This window comes from Carettochelys insculpta, chromosome 2, assembly GCF_033958435.1.
Source record: "Carettochelys insculpta isolate YL-2023 chromosome 2, ASM3395843v1, whole genome shotgun sequence".
NCBI classification, from domain to species: Eukaryota; Metazoa; Chordata; order Testudines; family Carettochelyidae; genus Carettochelys; species Carettochelys insculpta.
The window spans coordinates 45,252,859-45,272,824 of NC_134138.1; the positions used below are offsets into that span (position 1 = coordinate 45,252,859).

General features: G+C 45.8%; 1 protein-coding gene across 1 annotated transcript in view; it reads right to left on the reverse strand.

Annotated features, from left to right (window-relative positions):
• Positions 1-314: 314 nt before the first annotated feature.
• The window catches only part of POP1 (POP1 homolog, ribonuclease P/MRP subunit), a 55,946-nt gene continuing 36,294 nt past the window's right edge, over positions 315-19,966 (reverse strand). Inside the window, exons 12-15 of the mRNA XM_074985673.1 lie at positions 18,659-18,850; positions 16,930-17,084; positions 9,084-9,380; positions 315-3,481 (exon numbers count right to left, since the gene is read on the reverse strand). Of these exons, the coding sequence (XP_074841774.1) occupies positions 2,827-3,481; positions 9,084-9,380; positions 16,930-17,084; positions 18,659-18,850 (1,299 nt within the window). The 3' untranslated portion in view covers positions 315-2,826. The remainder of the gene's footprint in view (positions 3,482-9,083; positions 9,381-16,929; positions 17,085-18,658; positions 18,851-19,966) is intronic.

The window sequence follows — 19,966 nt, forward strand, 5'->3', positions numbered from 1 at the left end:
CCTAACATTTTGCTAGTTTTTTTGACTGACGTTGAACATGGGGCAGATGTTTTCAAAGAACTATCCACAATGATGCCAACATCTCCTTCTTGGAAAGTAACCACTAATTTGCATTACTTCACATTAAGCATAGGATCCTAATTATCTCATTTAAAGCACTTCAGCACACCTTTAAAAGAAATAGTTCAGAGTCCAGTTTTGAAAAAGTTCTCTTCACACAGTAGGCCAAAACCACTTTTCTAAATAACAAAAAATGTTTATTCTGAAAGGAAAATGCATTTTTAATATGTTCACAAAGACTCAGAAAGAAACAAGTTAAAGCGTGGGTTGAGGCGGATTCCAACACAGTCAGTGCTTTACAAACTTTAACACAGGTGGTCGTTATTTATGTTCCCCTTAAGCACTGAATTGTTTGAATGAAAACAAGTCATCTATGCTGTGTGTACTAAAGGTGGTTATGGAACTTTACTCTAAAGCAGCCGGACCAGTTCAGCTGCAAGACCGAATAGGTCCTGAAAAGTTGATGGCTATATACACAGACCCAGGTGTCGTGTTTAAACATCACTGTGGACATAATCACCCCCATGAGTCAGGGACAGCATGCTTTTGGTGGGAAAGGGCTCTGTGAGGAAAAATCCCCTCAGACACATGAAGCTTCAAATTGTCATAGCCTGCCAGTTAGCAGCACTCCAACGGTTACTTTTTGACTGTTACCTCCCCCGACAACTTGAAAAGGTTCTATCAGATCATCCATATTCATGAATCATGGGTACCCTGGATTTGCATGCAGTGCTCTGACTGAGTGGGTCTGGAGAACTTCCAGAACCTTCCACCAAACTGAGGACCTGTTTGAAGACTTTGCCTGCATGCTAATACTCTCATACATATTCATGAGAACATTCTATAAAAGTAGGGCTCGCAGCCCATTCTGCGGCCCTTGACAGGAAGGCATGGTTCCATGGAACGTCCGTCAGTCCCTAGGCTAGCCTGAAAAGGTGAAGAGCTGAACACTGCCACCTACCCGAGGCACAAGATTGCAAACCACTTGCCCGGAAGCGCAAGATTGCCCATCACCCACACTCCTGTGGCAAGCAGCAACAGCGGCATCAGCAGCAAGCGGTGTCCCTGTGGGGAAGCTACCAGCTGTCGAACTGGCTTGCACTTGTGCGGGTACTGTGCGGCTGGCTCAGTGAAACCCAGGGCCCACCATCACACTCACCGGACCTGACCTGCTTACCGGACCTGACACACCGATTGAGAGAAGTATCCTCACTGACAGGCCTGCGCTTTGTGTGGAGCCACAGGCACCACATCCCCACTCGTCAGTGGCAACGGGACCCCCAGTGGGGGAGGAAGGTTGATCCCCTTGCTGTGTCCCTGCCTCGCAGGGCAGGGGCAGTACCCAGGGGCCTGACCCCAAGGCCAGGCTCTAATTTAAAAAAGGACACTTAACAAGCCTGTTCAATCTAGAACTGTTATTATTATAATTGGTATTTATAGACATATTTATAGACAGGGTTTTTAATGTTATTTAATTAGTTAGATTATTAGAATTGTTAGTAGTAAATAAGAAATTTATTAAATTATTTTAGTATATTAATTCTAGATATTAGTTGTTAGTTAATAATATTCACTTACGGAGGAATTGGTAGTCACTTGCTGACAACTTATTATGAAAATACACACTAAGGTGAAGGTGTGGCCTCCCTTCTTTCCTATTTTCTTCTCTGGCTCAAGAGAGAGGGAAATCCTCCATTGGCCATAATTAATATTTGGATCGGAGCAGCGACCCAATCCCAGTAAGGGTAAGAGGGGTAGCGCCCTCCCTCTCCTTTATTTTAGAAAAGACATATATATTTCTATAGCTATTAATGTTCATATATTTATTACTTTCCTTCAAGCTTACCTATATACAACAACCTACCTCTATACAGCTTATCTCTATACAACTTCCTTCAAACCTACCTCTACAACACCCTACCTCTACACCTAATTTATTCAAAACCACGTCACTTTAGTGTTAACATGAACACCTTGTTTTTAACTCAAGTAAGTGTGTACTGTTGCTAAAATAAGTACGTGCAATAATATTCCATTCCCTCCTTAAGAATTAAAATTTATTGTAAGTGTTTGGAAAAAATCTGGTTGTCTGTCTCGTTGCTCCTCCTAGCTCCTGCCTACCCAAGGGGGGTTCGGTGGGGTCCGGGTCAACCGAGTGTGCAGCCCGTCATAAGTCCGTGCAGGTGGGACCTGGGACCTAAAAGGTGGTAAGGGGTTGTTTTGTTGCATCCTCTTGCCACCCGAGGAAGGCCTAGCATTGCAGTCAAATTTGCGGTACTGCTAGAGAGCCTCCCTCAGCACCAGGCAGCATGCATTTACCAGAAGCACGAACTGTAATCAGAGTCCAGCAGCCATATGACCAACAGCCTTTTGAAGTGGAAACACTGTAAAAGTGAAAGATCTTTGATATTGTTGGCTTTAATTGCATTGGAACAGCAACAAAAAAAATAGTATGCCCTTTAGGAAAAAATATCAGCATAATGCAAGTTTTTCTGGATGCAAAAGTCAACATATGTTTTAAACCAGAAACTGATACAGACATTCACAACTAAAAAACAGACTATTTGAGCTATATAAACATTTTAAATGATCAGCAGGTTAATTCTTTAACAGGCTAGTTAAATGAAAGATAAATTGCCCATTACAAACATGGGGTACACAATTATTTCTTGAGATTTGAGACCAGAATTAGAGAAAGTCTGAAGACTTCAAACAAGGAACAATTTCTTTGGTATATCTGTACCTTATTGTATTATAACATGAGGTTTATACCTCAATTTTAAGTCTAGCAAATCTGTATTGCAGAGATGCTGGAGTTCTTAACAAAACAAGCCCTTTTTTATCAGCTGGTTGACTGGATAACATATGCAGTAATCCTGTCAAATTTACAAACCCCAGTGCTTCTCCACAGCCAGCAGCTAATGAAAAATCCCCTTGAGTGACAAACCCTAAAAGAATTCTAGAGCAGTGGGAAGTAACATCTGGTAGAGGGTCAGGCCATAAGCCAAGAATTAGTTCTTTCTGCTCCTCAACTGCCTTTGCCTCCAAGGCATCAGAAGAACCACTTTCTAGAGCCTTCCCATTGTTTTTTTTCTTTTTTCTCTCTTTTTGTTTCAGTATCTTGTGTTTGAACATGTCACTGTGCTTGGGTTCTTGAGGCCCACAGAAGAGCTGGTCTTTGTTAAGCTGTACAAAATCCTCCTGTGTTGGAATGCATATCATGGCATGTAATTCAGGGCTACCCTTCCTTAGTAGAGACAAGCTGACCCATACTAGTGCCTTTGGGTAGCACTTAAAGATCGGTAAGAGAGCATCTTCAGTCATTTCCCTCTGTCCAAGCCTTGAAGCACGGCGTAGCCTCTGACCTTCTCCACAAGTAGGCCAGCACCAGGCTGACAACTGCTTTAATACTTTTCTGCTCCTGTTGGAAGTTTAAAAGATGAATTAGGGATGTTCAATAAAGTACAATAGAAGTGTATTGTAAATTAATGATTAAAAAAGCTACCTTAGACAACCTTTGTAAAATGTCTCAAAATTAAAAAACAAATTATAAAACCAAAAAACAAGTATAGAACTGTTCACTGAAAAAGGCACAGTCCAGCACTTTTGACTTCTCTGATGCCAGATTTATTTTCTTCAGTTTTATCACTATTTTCATATGCTGCTATGAAAAAAAATGATACACCTAGGCTACATCTACGCCACAAAATAAAGCTGAAGTTACTGAAGTCAACTTTTTACTGCCAGAATATATAAAGTCAAAGATGAGTCCAGAAGGTCGACATAGCATGTCTCCATTGCCTTACTTACATTTGACCATGTCAGCAATGCACTGTGAATACCTATCCCACAGTGCCTGTTGCCCCATTGCATTCTGGGTTTTTGTGCCAGTGGATAATAGAAAAAAATGTGTGCAAGTGCTTGTGGGTGTCTGAGGTCATCACCCCAGAATGCAATTTCCCCACTCTCCCTACCGTTGGAAAACAAATGGCCAGCCCAAGGAATTTTGTGCCGTTCTTCGTGCCATCTTCCCAAAGCCCGTGCCTGGCTCACAGCACTGCAGGTCACTAGCATGGATCCTGAACAGCTTAGAATCATTGCACAGTGTGTTATGGCCACTTCCTGATGTGTCACACAATATTTAATTAGACAAAGACAGTGGGCGGGTGAGATGGATGTGGATGATTCGGATGATGATATTGGAGAACTGGAATGTAAAGCTGCTGGCTGCCCTGGATGCATTGGTTACAGTGGAGCGCCGGTTCAGGAGACGTGAAACTAGCACATGCTGGTGGGACCTACATCATTTTGGATGTCTGGGATGATCAGCAGTGGCTGCAGAACTTCCGCGTGCGCAAGGCCCTTTCATGAAACTTTGTGAGTTGCTGTCCCCTACCCTGAAGCACAGGAATACCAGAATAAGACCTGCTTTGACAGTTCCCAAGTGAGTGACAATTGCTCTGTGGAAGTTTACAATACCCGACTGCCACCAGTCAGTGGAAAACCAATTCGGGTTGGGCAGATCTACAGTGGGGGCTGTGGTGATTCAGGTAGCCAATGCAATCAGTGCCCAGCTGCTGTGGAAGACTGTGACTCCAGAAAATGTGCAGGACACAGTGGATGGCTTTGCTGTCATGGGATTTCCTAACTGCAGCAGGGCAATAGATGGAATGCATATCCCCACCTTGGCCCTGGACCATATGGCTTCAGAGTACACAAACTGCAAGGACTATTTCTCCATGGTGTCGTTTGTGTTGGTGGATCACAAATGATGTTTCACCAACATCTATGTGGGATGATCAGGGAAGGTGCACAACATACGCATCTTAAGAAATTCAACCCTGTAGAGAAAGCTCCAGAATGGAACTTTCTTCCTGGACCAGAAAAATCAAGATTGGTGACATGGAGATGCCTACAGAGATCTTGGGCGACTCTGCTTACCTTCTGCTCCTTTAGCTCATGAAGCCACACACAGGCACCCTGGATCTCAACCACGAGTGCTTAACTACAGACTGTGCAAGAGCAGAATGGTGATGGAATGTGCCTTTGGCCATTTAAAAGCCAGATTCGGGTGCCTTTTCACCCATTTGGACCTTTGTTAAACCAACATCCCCGCTCTGGTTGCAGCATGCTGTATTGTCCACAACAATTGAGAATCAAAAGGGGACTACTGCATGCCAGCCTGAGTTACAGAGGCAGATGTCCTGGGCTGTGCTCATGCACAAACGGACACAAGGGCATTCACCAATGCACATGCAGAAGTAACGGCATTCAGGGAGGCTTTGGAAAATAGCTATGTGAATGAGCAGACAGCCACATAAACCTGCTGCATTTAATTACTGTGATACCCCCTCCAGCCACCAAAATGATGTGTGCTTGACCTTTATGAAAGCACCTCCAACTGCACCCCACTCCATATGAACCAATAAAAAAACACTGTGGTTTTCACAAAGATTATTTTTATTTAATGAGGCGGGGAAGGCTAAGGGGTAGGAAAAAGAAGGGAACAATGGCATGTGAGCCTTTTGCAGCAGGGAGAGGCCATGGGGGTGGAGTGAGAGACTGTCCTTGGCCCCCACCCCCACATTCGGGGACCTCCACCATGGAGGTCAAGCCATATCGAGGGGAGGCTGAGCAACATGGTGTGGAGGCCTCATAATGAGTCCTATGGTGGGTGTCCTTCTGCACCTCCAGCATGGAACAGAGGATGTCTGTTTGCTCCCTGACAACTGTCAGGAGCTCTGCTGAGTCCTTGTTCCTGCACTGGAGAATGGTTTGCCTCCACTCCTGGATCAACCTTCTGTCAGCAGCAGCTTTGACTCATTGCTTGTCTGCCTTCTCTAGCTGCTGCAGAATGATGCCCTGTTTGGATCTCTCTATTTTCCGCCTCATCGCAGCAACCTTGTCTCCCCCAGTCACGCTGTCTGCTGAAGATAGTGAAGGTCAGTATTTGAGATGTAATTTTTAAATGTAGCACAAAGCGCTTACCCATAGAATGAATGGGTTGCTGTTTGACAATCACTGCAAGTTTTGTTTTCCAAGTGGCTTCTCAAGGATGACAATAAATTAACCTCTTCAGAACAGAAGCTATCCAGACCATTTTATTGTGGACATGTAAGATCTTGGCAGCTTAAGGAGGACGTGGTGGGGGGGATTGAAACAAAGCCCTGTAAAACTGGAAAGCATGGAAAAAATCTTCTTTGGTGGCTCATGGCAGGCTTGCGGGTGGGGAAGGGTGTATTCTCTAAACTGTAAAGCACAGAAAAAAAACCACTTTCTTGACAGATGCTCATAAATCTTGAGAGAAAAAGCCATTTAAATCAGGGAAACCCTTTGCTGGAATGCCAGTGTCTGAGAGCATAGTCTGCACAGCCCAGCAACTGTGTGGTGGGGAGAGTTTGAGCCAACTGGACACATGGCAGGCCTGAGGGCGTGGGTGTGGTCATCCTTGTAAACTGTAAAGCACAGTAAAAATCCTCTCTCAGCAGATCCCCATAAATCCCGTGCAGGGAAAAAGCCAGCAGCGTACTGGGAGGGGAGAGAGCCAGCACAGCCCATGGAGGGCAGAGACAGGACAGCTTGCCAGCCATGTTGCGTGGCAGGGAAGTCCTGAGAAATTTAAGGGGCCAGGAAGCAATGTGATAATGTTAAGGGGACAAACTCAAATTAAACTTTCCGTGCTTCTTCTAGGTTGCAAAAAGAGACATTAGCTGCCTACGAATAACAGAGAGTGAAAAAGAAAATATGCTCATACTGTGAGAGCACGAGGCTGAAAAATTTGCCAAATGATACCAGATTACTTACTGGTTAGCTTGTGTGGCAAGGTGTGCTATCATGGAAGCTGCAATAAATCAGGCTTCCCTAAAAACCTTGTGCGACAAAATAAATGAGTACCTGCTTGACACCTGTATGGAGATCTTCAAAAAGAATAAGCACTCCATCCCCAGAAATATTAACAAGCTGTTCTAAGGGGCATAAATCCACCATACCTGACCTGCAACCTGGTTGTAGCAGTTTAAAAAAAAAATGTTAAACAGAAGTAAACCTATACCCCACCCCAGCCATAACCTGCTTGTTGCAGTCTAAAAAAAATATACTCACCAGAGGAGCCCTCAAAAGCATTACTGGACCCAGAGCCTCAGGTGTGAATGAGGTGACTGGCTACAAAGTGACAAAGAGCTCCAGGCTGGCACAATCAGCTTCCTTATGTGCCTGCTGACTGTTGGCATCCCTCTCTTTAGCCACCTCCACTTTCTGCTCCCTCTCAACTCTCACCAGAGACCTAACGAAAGTCTCCTGAAGAGTCCATGCTAGCCTCAGGGAGCGTGGTTGGGTCCTTCCCAAGAGTGGCACTGAGCTGACCCAGATTGCCTGTTGGCTTCTCACACTTTGTGATAATTCTGCCAGAGCTCCTTTATTTTAAGCCAGTATTGCTGAGCATCCTGCACATACATTTTATCGATCATGCCCTGTGAAACCTTGTCCAAATGTCCACATTTCATTTGCTGACTCGTAGTCTGCTCAGCATTGATTCTTCACCCCACACAGAAAAGAGACCTGGATCTCATTATAGCTTCAAGCTGGAGCTCTTTTGCGACCCTGAGAACTCTGATGAGAAGAAACCCGAGTAGTCATGATGTCCAGATGTGATGGGACGGATGGCTCCTGAGGTGCGCTCCACACTATTCACGCTGGTCAGAAAGAAAAGTAATTCAAATTCCCACACTTCTTGTTACCTACTTCCTGTGCACCTGTAGAGCAGCAGAGGTGAAAGCATCCAGGACAGACACCTATGGGGCATTGTGGGATACCTGTGGGCCTCCTCTGGAGAGCAATCAAATTGATTTAAAGTAATGCTGTTTCCACACTAGAATTCATTCAACCTTTTAAATTCAAGGGTCAATGCAAAAACGTTGACCTTAGTGCCCCTTAAAATCGACCAAATGGTATTTCAGTGAAGACAGTCACACTGTAAGATCAAGCTAAGTGCCTTAAAATCACCTTTATGCTGTAGTAACAGAGAGTAAGCCGTGCTAGTCTATACACTATCAAAACAAAAAGCAGTCAAGTAGCACTTTAAAGACTAGGAAAATAGTTTATTAGGTGAGCTTTTGTGGGACAGACCCACTTCTTCAGACCATAGCCAGACCAGAACAGACTCAATATTTAAGACACAGAGAACCAAAAACAGTAAGCAAGGAGGACAAATCAGAAAAAGATAATCAAGGTGAGCAAATCAGAGAGTGGAGGGGTGGGAGGGAAGATCAAGAATTAGATTGAGCCAAGTATGCAGACAAGCCCCTATAGTGACTCAAAGTTCCCATCACGATTTAAACCATGTGTTAATGTGCCAAATTTGAATATAAATGTCAGCTCGTCCACTTCTTTCTAAAACAGAGCAATAATTTCTCTTCAGTAACACACATACCTTGAGGTCATTGACAGAATGCCTCATTCCATTAAAATGTTGACTAACTGGTTTGTGGATCTGGAGTGTTTTGATGTCTGTTTTGTGACCGTTGACCCTTTGTCTAAGGGAGTTAGAAGTCTGTCCAATATACAAAGCATCTGGGCATTGTTGGCACATGATGGCATATATGATGTTAGTAGAGGAGCATGAGAAAGTGCTGTCGTGCATACACAGCCTAAGGCACTTCTCTTCACCTGCGCTAGCATGCAATATCTGTTCTAGAAGTCATGTGAGATTTCCCTTACCTCTGTAGGATCACCAGTGGTGACAACAACTGTCCTTATCCATGCATTAAAGAGGGGACTACAAGAACATTTATCAAGAGGCACAGAGTTTTTAAACTGTTAATAGAAGCATGTTTAGGTGCATGTTTCCTTTTTTCCCCCCTTACAATTAACAAGTTTTTCTAAATATAATATGCCACTTTCGCATCCTCCCACCAAGGTAGAGTAGGGGGAAGTCAGATTGTCAATTCTCCTGGCTTTCCAATAAGTCATCCCTTTTCATAATAAGTATGCAGGACGGAAGTTACTAGTAAGTCACTTCTACATACCTGAGAACAAAGAAACTGCTACCTGCTGCAGTTCCATGTACTTTGCATACATCTTGAATCTTTATTCTTTCTTCCATAATGCCACCCTGAGAATCCTCCACAACTAGTCCAGGGTTGGGATCACAAGGAACCTGCCTTTCAGTTGCATAGTTCTTTCTATCTGGCGATGAAGGAGGCACAGATTCTTCCTGACCTCTGTTTCTTACTTCCCAGTTCCTGGTTAGTTGCTCCCACGGACAGAGGAAAGGTGCCACGGTACCAAGTTTGACATAGTTTGCCCTTTTTGCAGGTGGGCGTCTACAACAAAAGAACAAAAACGTCCCATAACTTGGAAGCAATGAAAGAGAAGTTACTCACTTGTAGTAACGATGGTTCTTCGAGATGTGTCCCCGTGGGTGCTCCACAGTAGGTGTCGGGCTCGCCTGGCGCCGCAGATCGGAATTCTTCTAGCAGTTTCCACTGGATCGCGCATGCGCCGATGCGCGCCACTCCCTTGTGCGCCACTCCCTTGCGCACCCTCGGTCATGTGCACGGTCCAGTCCCCACCAGTTCCTTGACCAACCACCTCGGATGCTCCTGAAAAACACTAGACAGAGATCCGAAGCGGGGAGGATGGGCGGGTAGTGGAGCACCCACGGGGACACATCTCGAAGAATCATCGTTACTACAAGTGAGTAACTTCTCTTTCTTCTTCGAGTGGTCCCTGTGGGTGCTCCACAGTAGGTGACTACCCAGCAGTAACCCCAAGTAAGGAGGCGGGTACTCGATTCATGAGCAGCTTGCCCCCGAGAGGACTGCTGTCGACAGACGGGTATCCTCATCAAACACCCGATGCAGGGCATAATGCTTGGCGAAGGTGTCGTAGGATGACCAAGTCGCCGCTCTACAAATGTCTTTCAACACGATTCCCTTGAAGAAGGCCGTTGATGCCGCCACCGCCCTGGTGGAGTGAGCCCTGGGCGGGGCTAGCAAAGGGGTCTTTCAAAGCTCGTAGCACAGTTTTATACAGGACACAATGTACTTTGAAATTCTCTGGGAAGAGAGGCCTTCCCCTTTTGACCTGGGAACGAGAGACACCAGAAGCCTAACTGTTTTCCGGAAGGACTTAGTTCTGTCTATGTAAAAGGCCAACGCCCTCCTCACATCTAGGAGGTGCAGGCGCGCCTCCTTGCTGGAGCTGTGAGGCTTCGGGTAAAACGAGGGTAATACTATTGGTTCGTTAATGTGGAACTCTGAGGAAACTTTCGGAACGAAGGCTGGGTGTAACCGTAAGATCACCGCCTCCTTTGAGAATACTGTGCAGGGCGGTGTTGCCATCACTGCTGCGAGCTCGCTCACCCTGCGGCTGTTGTAATCGCAAGAAGGAAGGTCGTTTTGATGGTAAGTAGTCAGAGGGGTACTGTGGCTAATGGTTCGAAGGGTGGTCCCGATAGCGTGTGGAGTACCGAGTCCAAAGTCGACGATGGTGGTAGCGGTTTTCGAGGAGGGTACAGGTTTACCAGCCCCTTCAAGAACCTTGTGACGATAGGATGGGCAAATATGGTGGGCCCTTCCTCTTTGTGCCGAAAAGCTGATATAGCTGCGAGGTGGACCTTTAGCGAGGAGAGAGAGAGCCTGTCTCATTTGAGGTCCAGCAGATATTCTAGAATTACAGTTATAGGAACGTCAAGAGGAGCTAACTGTTTGGCAGAGCACCAGGCGGCAAAGCGTGTCCATTTCTGTTCATAAGTCCTCCTGGTGGAGGTCCTTCAGCTACACTCTAAGACTTGTCTTACTCCCTCCGTACACGTGCTCTGTAAGGCGCTGAGCCATGGCTTAACCATGCTTGTAAGCACAGTCCCTGAGGGTGAGGGTGCACTATGGACCCCTGAGCCTGCGTGAGTAAGTCCGGCGCTACTGGTAGGGGGAGTGGTGGACGATCCGACATGCGCAGAAGCAAGGGAAACCAATATTGTCGGTTCCAAGTTGGAACTATGAGTATCATGAGAGCTCTCTCCCTTCTGGCTTTCTGCAGAACCTTGTGGATAAGTGTTGTGGGGGGAAACGCGTAGAGTAGAGGGCCCTTCCATGAGATCATGAAGGCGTCGCCCAGGGACCCCTGCCCTATTCCTGCTCTGGAGCAGTACTGAGGGCACTTCTTGTTGTGCTGGGTGGCAAACAAATCGACTTGGGGAAACCCCCAGGTGCGAAATATGCGTTGTAGCAGGTCGGAGCGAATCTGCCATTCATGCATGAGTGCAAAGCGCCTGCTCAGTTGATCTGCCTTCACGTTGTGGGCGCCCGGCGAGTACGAGGCTTTCAACGTTATGTTGTTGGCAATGCACCAATTCCACAAATCAGACTGCTTCTGCGCATAGCGCACAGGACCGTGCCCCTCCTTGTCGATTGATGTAGAACATGGTGGAGGTAGTGTCGGTATTGATCCCGACTACATTGCCGTGCAGGTATTTCCGAAAACGTCTGCACGCATTGAACACTGCTCTGAGCTCCAGTATATTTATGTGCAGTGTCTGTTCCGCGGGGGACCATAGCCCTTGCGTCACCTTGCTGCCAATGTGCGCTCCCCATCCTATGTGGGAGGCGTCGGTTGTAAGAAAAATGGAAGTTTGCGGTTGGTGGAAGGGCACTCCCACTAGCAGGTTCTTGGGATCTGCCCACCACGCTAGCGACTTGCGTACCTCCGTCGTGGGCGATACTACTCTGTGGACGGTATGGGATGCCGGTTTGTAAACACTCGCCAGCCAGTGCTGCAGGCTTCGCATGTGTAATCTGGCATTCTGTACCACAAATGCGGCAGCCGCCATGTGCCCCAACAGTTGCAGGCACGTTAGGACCGGCACCGTGGGGCTGTACGTCATGACTTGCACCAAGGATTTGATGGTGCGAAAGCGGGCGTCGGGCAGGTATACTCTTGATGCGATAGAGTTTATGCACGCCCCTATGAACTCTATATCTTGTGTGGGTTCGGTCTTTGACTTTGCAAGGTTGATAACTAGGCCCAGCGAAGTAAATGTGTTCGCGGTGATGCGTATCATGTGTAGGACCTCTGCCTTTGAGGCCCCTTTCAGTAGGCAGTCATCCAGATATGGAAAGATAAACACGCCCTGCCTGTGCAGGTAAGCTGATACCACTGCCAGGGTTTTGGTAAAGACTCTGGGGGCCGAGGACAGGCCGAACGGAAGAACCCTGTATTGGAAATGCTCCCTGCCGACCGTGAAACGGAGGAAGTGTCTGTGTGTCGGGTGGACTGGTATATGAAAGTAAGCGTCTTGTAAGTCGAGGGCTGCAAACCAGTCTCCATCGTCCAGTGCCATAAGTATGGAGGCAACTGTAATCATCCAGAAGCGCTGCTTGCGCAAGTATCAGTTGAGGCCCCGTAGGTCCAAAATCGGCCTCCAGCCTCCTGTTTTCTTCTCTGTTAGGAAGTAGTGTGAGTAAAAACCTTTCCCTTGGAATTGTTCTGGCACTCTTTCCACCACCCCTATGGTCATGAGGTGATCTACCTCCTGCTTCAGCCTCGCCTCGTGAGAAGGGCCCCTGAGAGGAGGCCAGGTGGGAGGTTTTGTCGGTGGAAGTGACTGGAAGGGCATCATGTAACCCGTGGCTATAATTTCCAGCACCCATTTGTCTGTTGTGATCTTTTGCCATTGGGAATGGAACGGTTTGAGGCGATGATGGAACATGAGGTGAGAGTGGCATTGAGCGATGGTATTGATAGTGTAGTCCTCAACATACCCGTCAAACTTGCTGCCTCTGGGCTTGCCCCAAGGTTGTACAACTTTGTTGAGAACGTCGCCTGGGGGCCCTGTACTGCTGGTGCTGTTGATGGCTCTCTTGGTCATAGCCTCGCTGATATTGTGCATGCTGTGGTTGGTAAGCGTAGCGTCTTTGCTGAGGATAGAATATCTTTTTCTTGTATGGAGGAGTGTAGATACCCAAGGTCTTAAGTGTGGCCCTCGAATCTTTGCTAGAGTGGAGGACCGAGTCGGTTGATTCTGCAAACAGCTTTTGCTTGTCAAAGGGAAGATCCACGATCTTTGCCTGTAGATCTCTGGGGATACCAGACGTCTGGAGCCAGGATTCCCTACGCATTGCCACTGCTGCGGCTGATGAGCGTGCCGCTGTGTCCGCCACGTCCAGGGCAATCTGAACTCCCATTCGTGAGGCTGCGTAGCCCTCCTGGACAATCGCCTTTAACACTGGCTTCTTGTCCTCCGGAAGGGAATCCATGAGAGAGGTGAGTCTAGAGTAATTGTCAAAGTTATGGTTTGATAAATGTGCCGCGTAGTTTGCCATTCTCAATAATAGGGTAGAGGAGGAGTAGACCTTCCTGCCGAACAGCTCTAATTTCTTAGCATCTTTATCCGACCCCCCTGATTTGTACTGAGACGTCTTCGACCTCTGCTGGGACGATTCGACCACCAAAGAATTGGGTTGTGGGTGGCTAAACAGGAATTCCATGCCCTTGGCTGGGACGAAGTATTTCTTATCTGCCCTTTTGTTCGTAGGCGGAATAGAGGCCGGAGTCTGCCATATGTTAGTGGCTGACTCCATAATGGCTTCGTCCAGTGGGATAGCGATTTTAGATGAAGCCGGGGGTCTCAAATTTTTCAGGAGTTTATAATGCTTCTCCTGTACCTCTGCTATTTGAATGTCCTGCATGTATACTACTCTTTTGAACAGCTCTTGGAATTGTTTAAGGTCATCCGGAGGGGAGACATCCCTGGGGACAATTGCCTCATCTGGGGAGGATGAGGAAGAACCGCTGGGATAAACCTCCCCCAAGTCCTCTGGCTCCCGAGTTTGCTGGTATGCTTGCTCCTTCGTGGGCTGTGAAGGAAAGTCTCGGGACTCTGGACCTAATTCCCCCTGGGACAGCTGCATTCCTCTCCCAGAGTGAGAGTGTACACGGGAATATTGGCGAGGAGTGGGAGGGGATCTGCCCCTGGATCTAGACCTCCGATGTCGGCATTCAGTATGATGAGGACGGCCATAACAACATGGACAAGGGCCTGGTGATGGAGACCTGGACCACGATAGGAGAGTGTATCCATGATGTCTGGGAGAGCGGGATCTCCGTGACGACATTGATAATGGTGAAGGTGGTTTGTCATAGTACTCATAGGGATCCATGCCCAAAAAGGGTGAAGGAGGCCTGAGCCATGGTGAAGGTGGTTGGAGAAACGGAGAGGAAGGTCCAAAATAAGCCGGTGGAGCTGCCGCCCAGCGATACGGCGTATATATCTTGGGTGGGGGGGCTGGGTGATAAGGGCATCACAGCCCTGTCTGGAGAGGGACTGAGGTGCCGGGTTTTGGCTCTAGCCTTCCCCCACCCCGCAGGGTGGGCGCCGCCCCCTCCTGTGTCGGGGATCTCGGCCCCCCTGTCGGTGCCGCGCTCGGTACCGTCATCAGTGGTGCCGCGCGGGTAGCTTCCTCCGGCGCCGGTGGGCCCCGTGCTGGGTGCCCCTGCGCCGTCGGTGCCGCGATAGCCGGTGCCGCGTGAGGCGGCGCTTGCTGCGCTGGTGCCCATGGCGCCCTCCGTGCCGACTGCTGCATAGTCGGAGGCCCGGCCCCGGCCACGTGCACAACCGCTTTCATCAGCCCGCGGCTGAGGGCTCTGCGTTCCGCTCGTCCTGCTCGCTGGAACCGCTGGCAAGGATCGAGCCGGGAAGAGTTTCTTCTTCTTTTGCACAGAGGGGGTCAAAGACGTCTCCTTCCTTTTATGTGACCCAGAGGACCCTTCTGTGTGAGGCTTCTCTGGTGGCTCAGGCTGGAGGGCCTTATCAAACAAGATCATTTTGAGCCTCATTTCTCTGTCCTTCCTGGCCCTGGCTGTAAGCTTAGTGCAGTGCGAACACTTCTGGGTAACATGGGACTCCTCCACGCAACGAATGCACTCACTATGCCCATCAGAGGCCGGCACAGCCTCGCAGCATGACTCACACTTCTTAAACCCCAAGGAAGCCATCGCGGTGAGTCTTTACTGTTAATAGGGTACTTAGCCACTAATCAGTGCGTTCTACAACCCAAATAACATTCATGGCCCTCAAGGTAGTGGAAGGCTTAAAACAGCCTTCTTTGTCCGCTCCTCTTCTCTCTACTATTTTGTACGCTTTTTTTTTCCACTTTTTTTTTTGCTGCCTTTTTTTTTTTTTTTTTTTTTTTTTTTTTAAAATAACAGGGAAAAAACAACGAGCTAACAAGGAAAACAACTATCTTATCTGTCTCAGGCTATAGAGCCGGAGCGGATTCCGTCTGCAGCCGTTGGCGGTTGAGAAAGAACTGGCGGGGACCGGATTGCGCACATGACCGAGGGCGCGCAAGGGAGCGGCGCGCATCAGCGCATGCGCGATCCAGTGGAAACTGCTAGAAGAATTCCAATCTGCGGCGCCAGGCAAGCCCGACACCTACTGTGGAGCACCCACAGGGACCACTCGAAGAAAAAACAATGTTCATTATAATGCACTTTAAGAAAAAAGAAAATGCAGGAATACCAGATAAAGGAGAATAATCTATTTAGCTAACTAACAAATCATCAGAAAAAAAATTAAGGTGACAGAGCCAGTTTTAAATAACTAAGCATCTTTTTCATCTTCATCAACTCAAAAAAAAAAAGAGGGACAGGAATTACGAATCTTTGGAAATGTAACTTTCACACCAAACTGCCACATACAGCTTGAACCTCTCTTGTCCAACATCCTTGGGAGCTGACCGGTGACAGATGAATTTACTGGACCAGAGGAGGTCAATATTGTCTAGCACATTACCAACACTTCCATTGCTTCCTGGGCTCTTAAAAGACATTTAGAGTTATATTACAGCTAAAGAACAGCACAGAACATTGAGAGCCAGAACTGATGGCTGTAAATAAACTTTACAGGACCATGAGAAACTTGGCCACATCTATGGTAAGTGTTCATCTGGCTGGCTAAATTCATGATGGGATATGGATGTTGCCGACAACAGAGTTCCATATTAGAGAGGTTCAACTTGTATCTGTACTTCTGGAGTGCAAGGATTGTGGACTGCAAGAGGTCTGCTTCTTTGCTGGCACTGCTGATATTCAGTCTTCACCCTCGCCAGCAGGCAGAACACCTGATGCTGATTTGCCCAGAGAGTACTTCCACTTGTCCCACCATTGGAGGCAATCAGCGCTCTGCTGAGCCAAAAGAACCTGAATATTCTATATAATCACCCTCAGATGACCACTGAAATGCAGACAATTCCCAAGTCTCTTTAAAGACAGAATGCACATTGGACACAAATAACTGCCAAATTTCCACACAATTTTCAGTATTACATGTGCATTTGATATTAGTTAACAAATGGAGAGTCTACTTCAAAGAAAATGAAAGTTTTAGGTATGCTCTCAGAAGTTATTTTCTCAGAAGATGTGAGCAAAGAATTAGAATATAAGCATTATTTACCTTGGAAAATAAATATACTCAAGTACTTTAACAAGCTTAATTATTGTGCGTGCTCTCTCTCTCACCCTATGCACCCTCTTTAATAAGCAAAAAACCAAAACATCTCATCACCAATTTTATCCTTCATTTGGCAGATATTGGTTTTGCTAATGGGACTCGAAATATATGGGCTTGTTTACTCTGTTGTACTGTGCACAATTGTATTACAGCTTTTTTCTGAACAGAACTCTGGGAATAGGTTTTTATTTATTTAGGGAAGAGCACATAACATGGACTTTCAAAGCTTAATATAGTGGGAATTAAAACACTAACAAAGCCCCATTACAAATCACAAGTCTAGAAACTGAACTGAACAAAAAAGTTTATCAAGTTTTGATTAAAATAGAAAAATGAATCACTCTTGAAGAAATTAACCTCACCTCTTGAATTTTTCAAGAAGAGTGTTTTCTAGTTCTTTGGCAAACTGAATTCCAGCAGGACAGTCTGGGTAATGATCTGGAACATGAGGAGTTCTTTTATATTCAGAATGTTTCAAACCCTCTTGCAAGCCACCGACTCGCGCACCTCTATATATCTGAAAGGCAATAACATTATTAGGTTTTTGAAGCTCCTTACTGAAGTATCTTGGAACACAGCTTAGGAACTGCTCTCAGGGAGGGGCTATGATAATGTGGCACTTCAAATTATGCTAATGAGGTGTTTCCATGACTACGCAGTGGCTCATTAGCATAATGGCAGCTGCATGCACTTCAGAACTGCTGGTTTTGAAATGCATATCACCCATGTAGCCACGGGCCTTTTGAAACAGTCCCCTGATTTTGAAAGCCCCTTCTTCCCATTTGGTTTGGGAAGAAGGGGCTTTCAAAATCAGGGGGCCATTTCAAAAGGCCTCCCCCCCCGGCTATACAGACAGCATCTGTTTTGCCATTATGCTAACAAGCCTCTGCACATTCATGGAAGCACCTCATTAGCATATTCCCAAGTGCCACATTACCAGAGTATTGAGCTTTTTTTAGCTTTGTTTTGAAAATGTAATTAAAGTGTGGATATCCCATTCTAAAGCCTCATTTGGACAAAATGCTACTTGTGCCTTATTACTTTAATTCTCAAAACACAGAGGTGGGAAAAGTACCCAAAAATTCACTTGAGTAAAGTTTGGCTGCTTGTGGTGGTGGTGGTCGGGGGGAGATATACAATTAAGTAAAATTCCAAGCGCCCTTCTGGGCAACTTCTTGGGTAAAAATGCAATGGCAGCACATCATGATTGTACTCAGGTACCCAGAAGCATCCACAGAGTGGCTGATTTTCATTTCTGGGTACCTGAGTGCAACCGAGATGCGGCAGCGTTGTTTTTTTACTCAAGTAGTTTTCTAGACAGGTGCACTGTACTTTTACTCAAGTAACTTTTGGGGTACTTTTCCCACCTCTGTCAGAAACCACCAGCAAACCTAGAGAATAATTTCAAAAAGTAAACTAAAAGTATTGGCACAAAGCTTATATCACCTCTGCAAAGCTGTTGTTCAATTACCTTTTATTATGCAACAGATCACCACAATTGTTCCATCTGTGTGGACAGAACTATTATATAACAACTATAATAACCCATCCTCTTTAAATTCCAAACATGAAGGGTAAGAGCAATCAGCTTAACAAACTTTCCTGTGTTGTTTCTGGTCCCATGAAATCAGACTGCTAACCTGTGTTCTGTAAAAACCCTTAGCTGGCAGCATGCTGGAGAGGTCAACCTAGGGCTAGGCTATATAGATAGTAGTAGTAAGTGCCAAATAAGAATCTTTGCAAACTCTCAGAATACCCATTTTTTTCTTAAAGTTCTGTATTCATTTTCTCTCTCAAAGAAATACACCCTTAAACACAAAAATGGACAAAACTACAAAGCAGAACTGCCCTCCTCACTCCGTCCCCATGTAAAGTTTCATTTCATGCTCTTTCAAACATCTATTATTGGTGCTATAACTGGCACAATGGTAGGTTGCTTAAAATATTTTTTTTCAGCTGTTTTTTGTAAATTGACATTTTGACCCAGCAGCTGGTTGCACAAGGACAAGTTTTCCCTAGTACACACACATCAGAGTAAATGAACGTACAACCAGCCATATTTGCTTGAAATTTGTAATGAAAGCCACTTACAAAAGGAATCCAGAAAGCCATGCCCCATCCCTTTGGGAGACAGATATCCCAGCCACTTCCCCATCCTTGTCGATCTTCACCAGCCACTTTCCCTGGCTGCTGAACCAAGAGTATAGGAATCTTAGATTCACGAGGACCCAAGTCAAGCTGTGAGCCAGGTACCAACAGTTCACCTCTCATACGGTTTAAATCCTGAGAAGATGAAAGCGTTGGAAAAAATGCATAATAATTTAGTAGTCATTTTTCTTCTTTTCAGTTATTACATTTACAAACAAAGAGATTTCCCTATTATAGGCAGTGAAAGCAAATCTGAATTCTGCATGAGTTATTGTAAGTACATTTGAATCTGTTTTAACCTAGAAGTAAAAATGGTTCACAAACAACAAATTTAATATGCTCCTGGGAGAATTAATCTCAGCATGTTTCATATCCTTTCCCCTTTAAAAAAAAACAATGGGGCAAAGAGCAGGACTTTCACATGAATGCTCCTTGTATTGCAGAACAAATACTATAGCTTTAGGTAACAAAGGAGAAATACCAGCTTCTGTAGAAACCCGTTTAGTAAACAAGCTCTGAAAAAATCAGACTACTAGACAGCTTGCACAAAAGATAGAAATATTGTGCTACGATTAAATATTTAAGGGCTCTTCCCAGGAGTGTTTAAATTTTTGCTGGGTAACAGACTAGATGTTTTCAGACAGTTTCTCACTCAGTATACTGAGCAACAGCTGAGCTGTATCATTTTTAGGATTCAACAGTTAAAAGAAAAAGGAATCTGATTCCAAGCATTGCTTTATAACTAAATTTCACAGCCAGCAATACAAGTATAACACAAAATGGCACCTTGGTATTTTCAATCAAATCTTGCTATAACCCCTTGATTCCAAAGTTTAAGTACACTTACACCCTTTTCAAAAACACGTAAAGTCACAATCTGTTGACATTTCCTTCCTGCTTTAATAGCACTCTAGAGCACACTTAGCGGTCAAGTTCATGGTGGCATGCTGAATATCACTAGGTTCATAATGGTTATTCTGTTTTGCCTGCAGGCAGTTACTAGTGTTCAGCTACAAAGGTCATGTTTTAGAACTGCTTTGACTGGTTACTTCTGTGTAAATAATTATCTGAAGGAATATGTCAATTCATAGAGCAGTCAGTCACAAATATTTTCCCAGTCACACAGTGCAGAACTTGCAGCACAGAAGCAGGGAGAGCTAATGTGACTTTAAGTTGCCTTCTTGCCCTACTCCAACTTCTGGGCTGTTCTATAGCTCATGGATTGAGAATTCAAGTCATGGTGGCCTATCC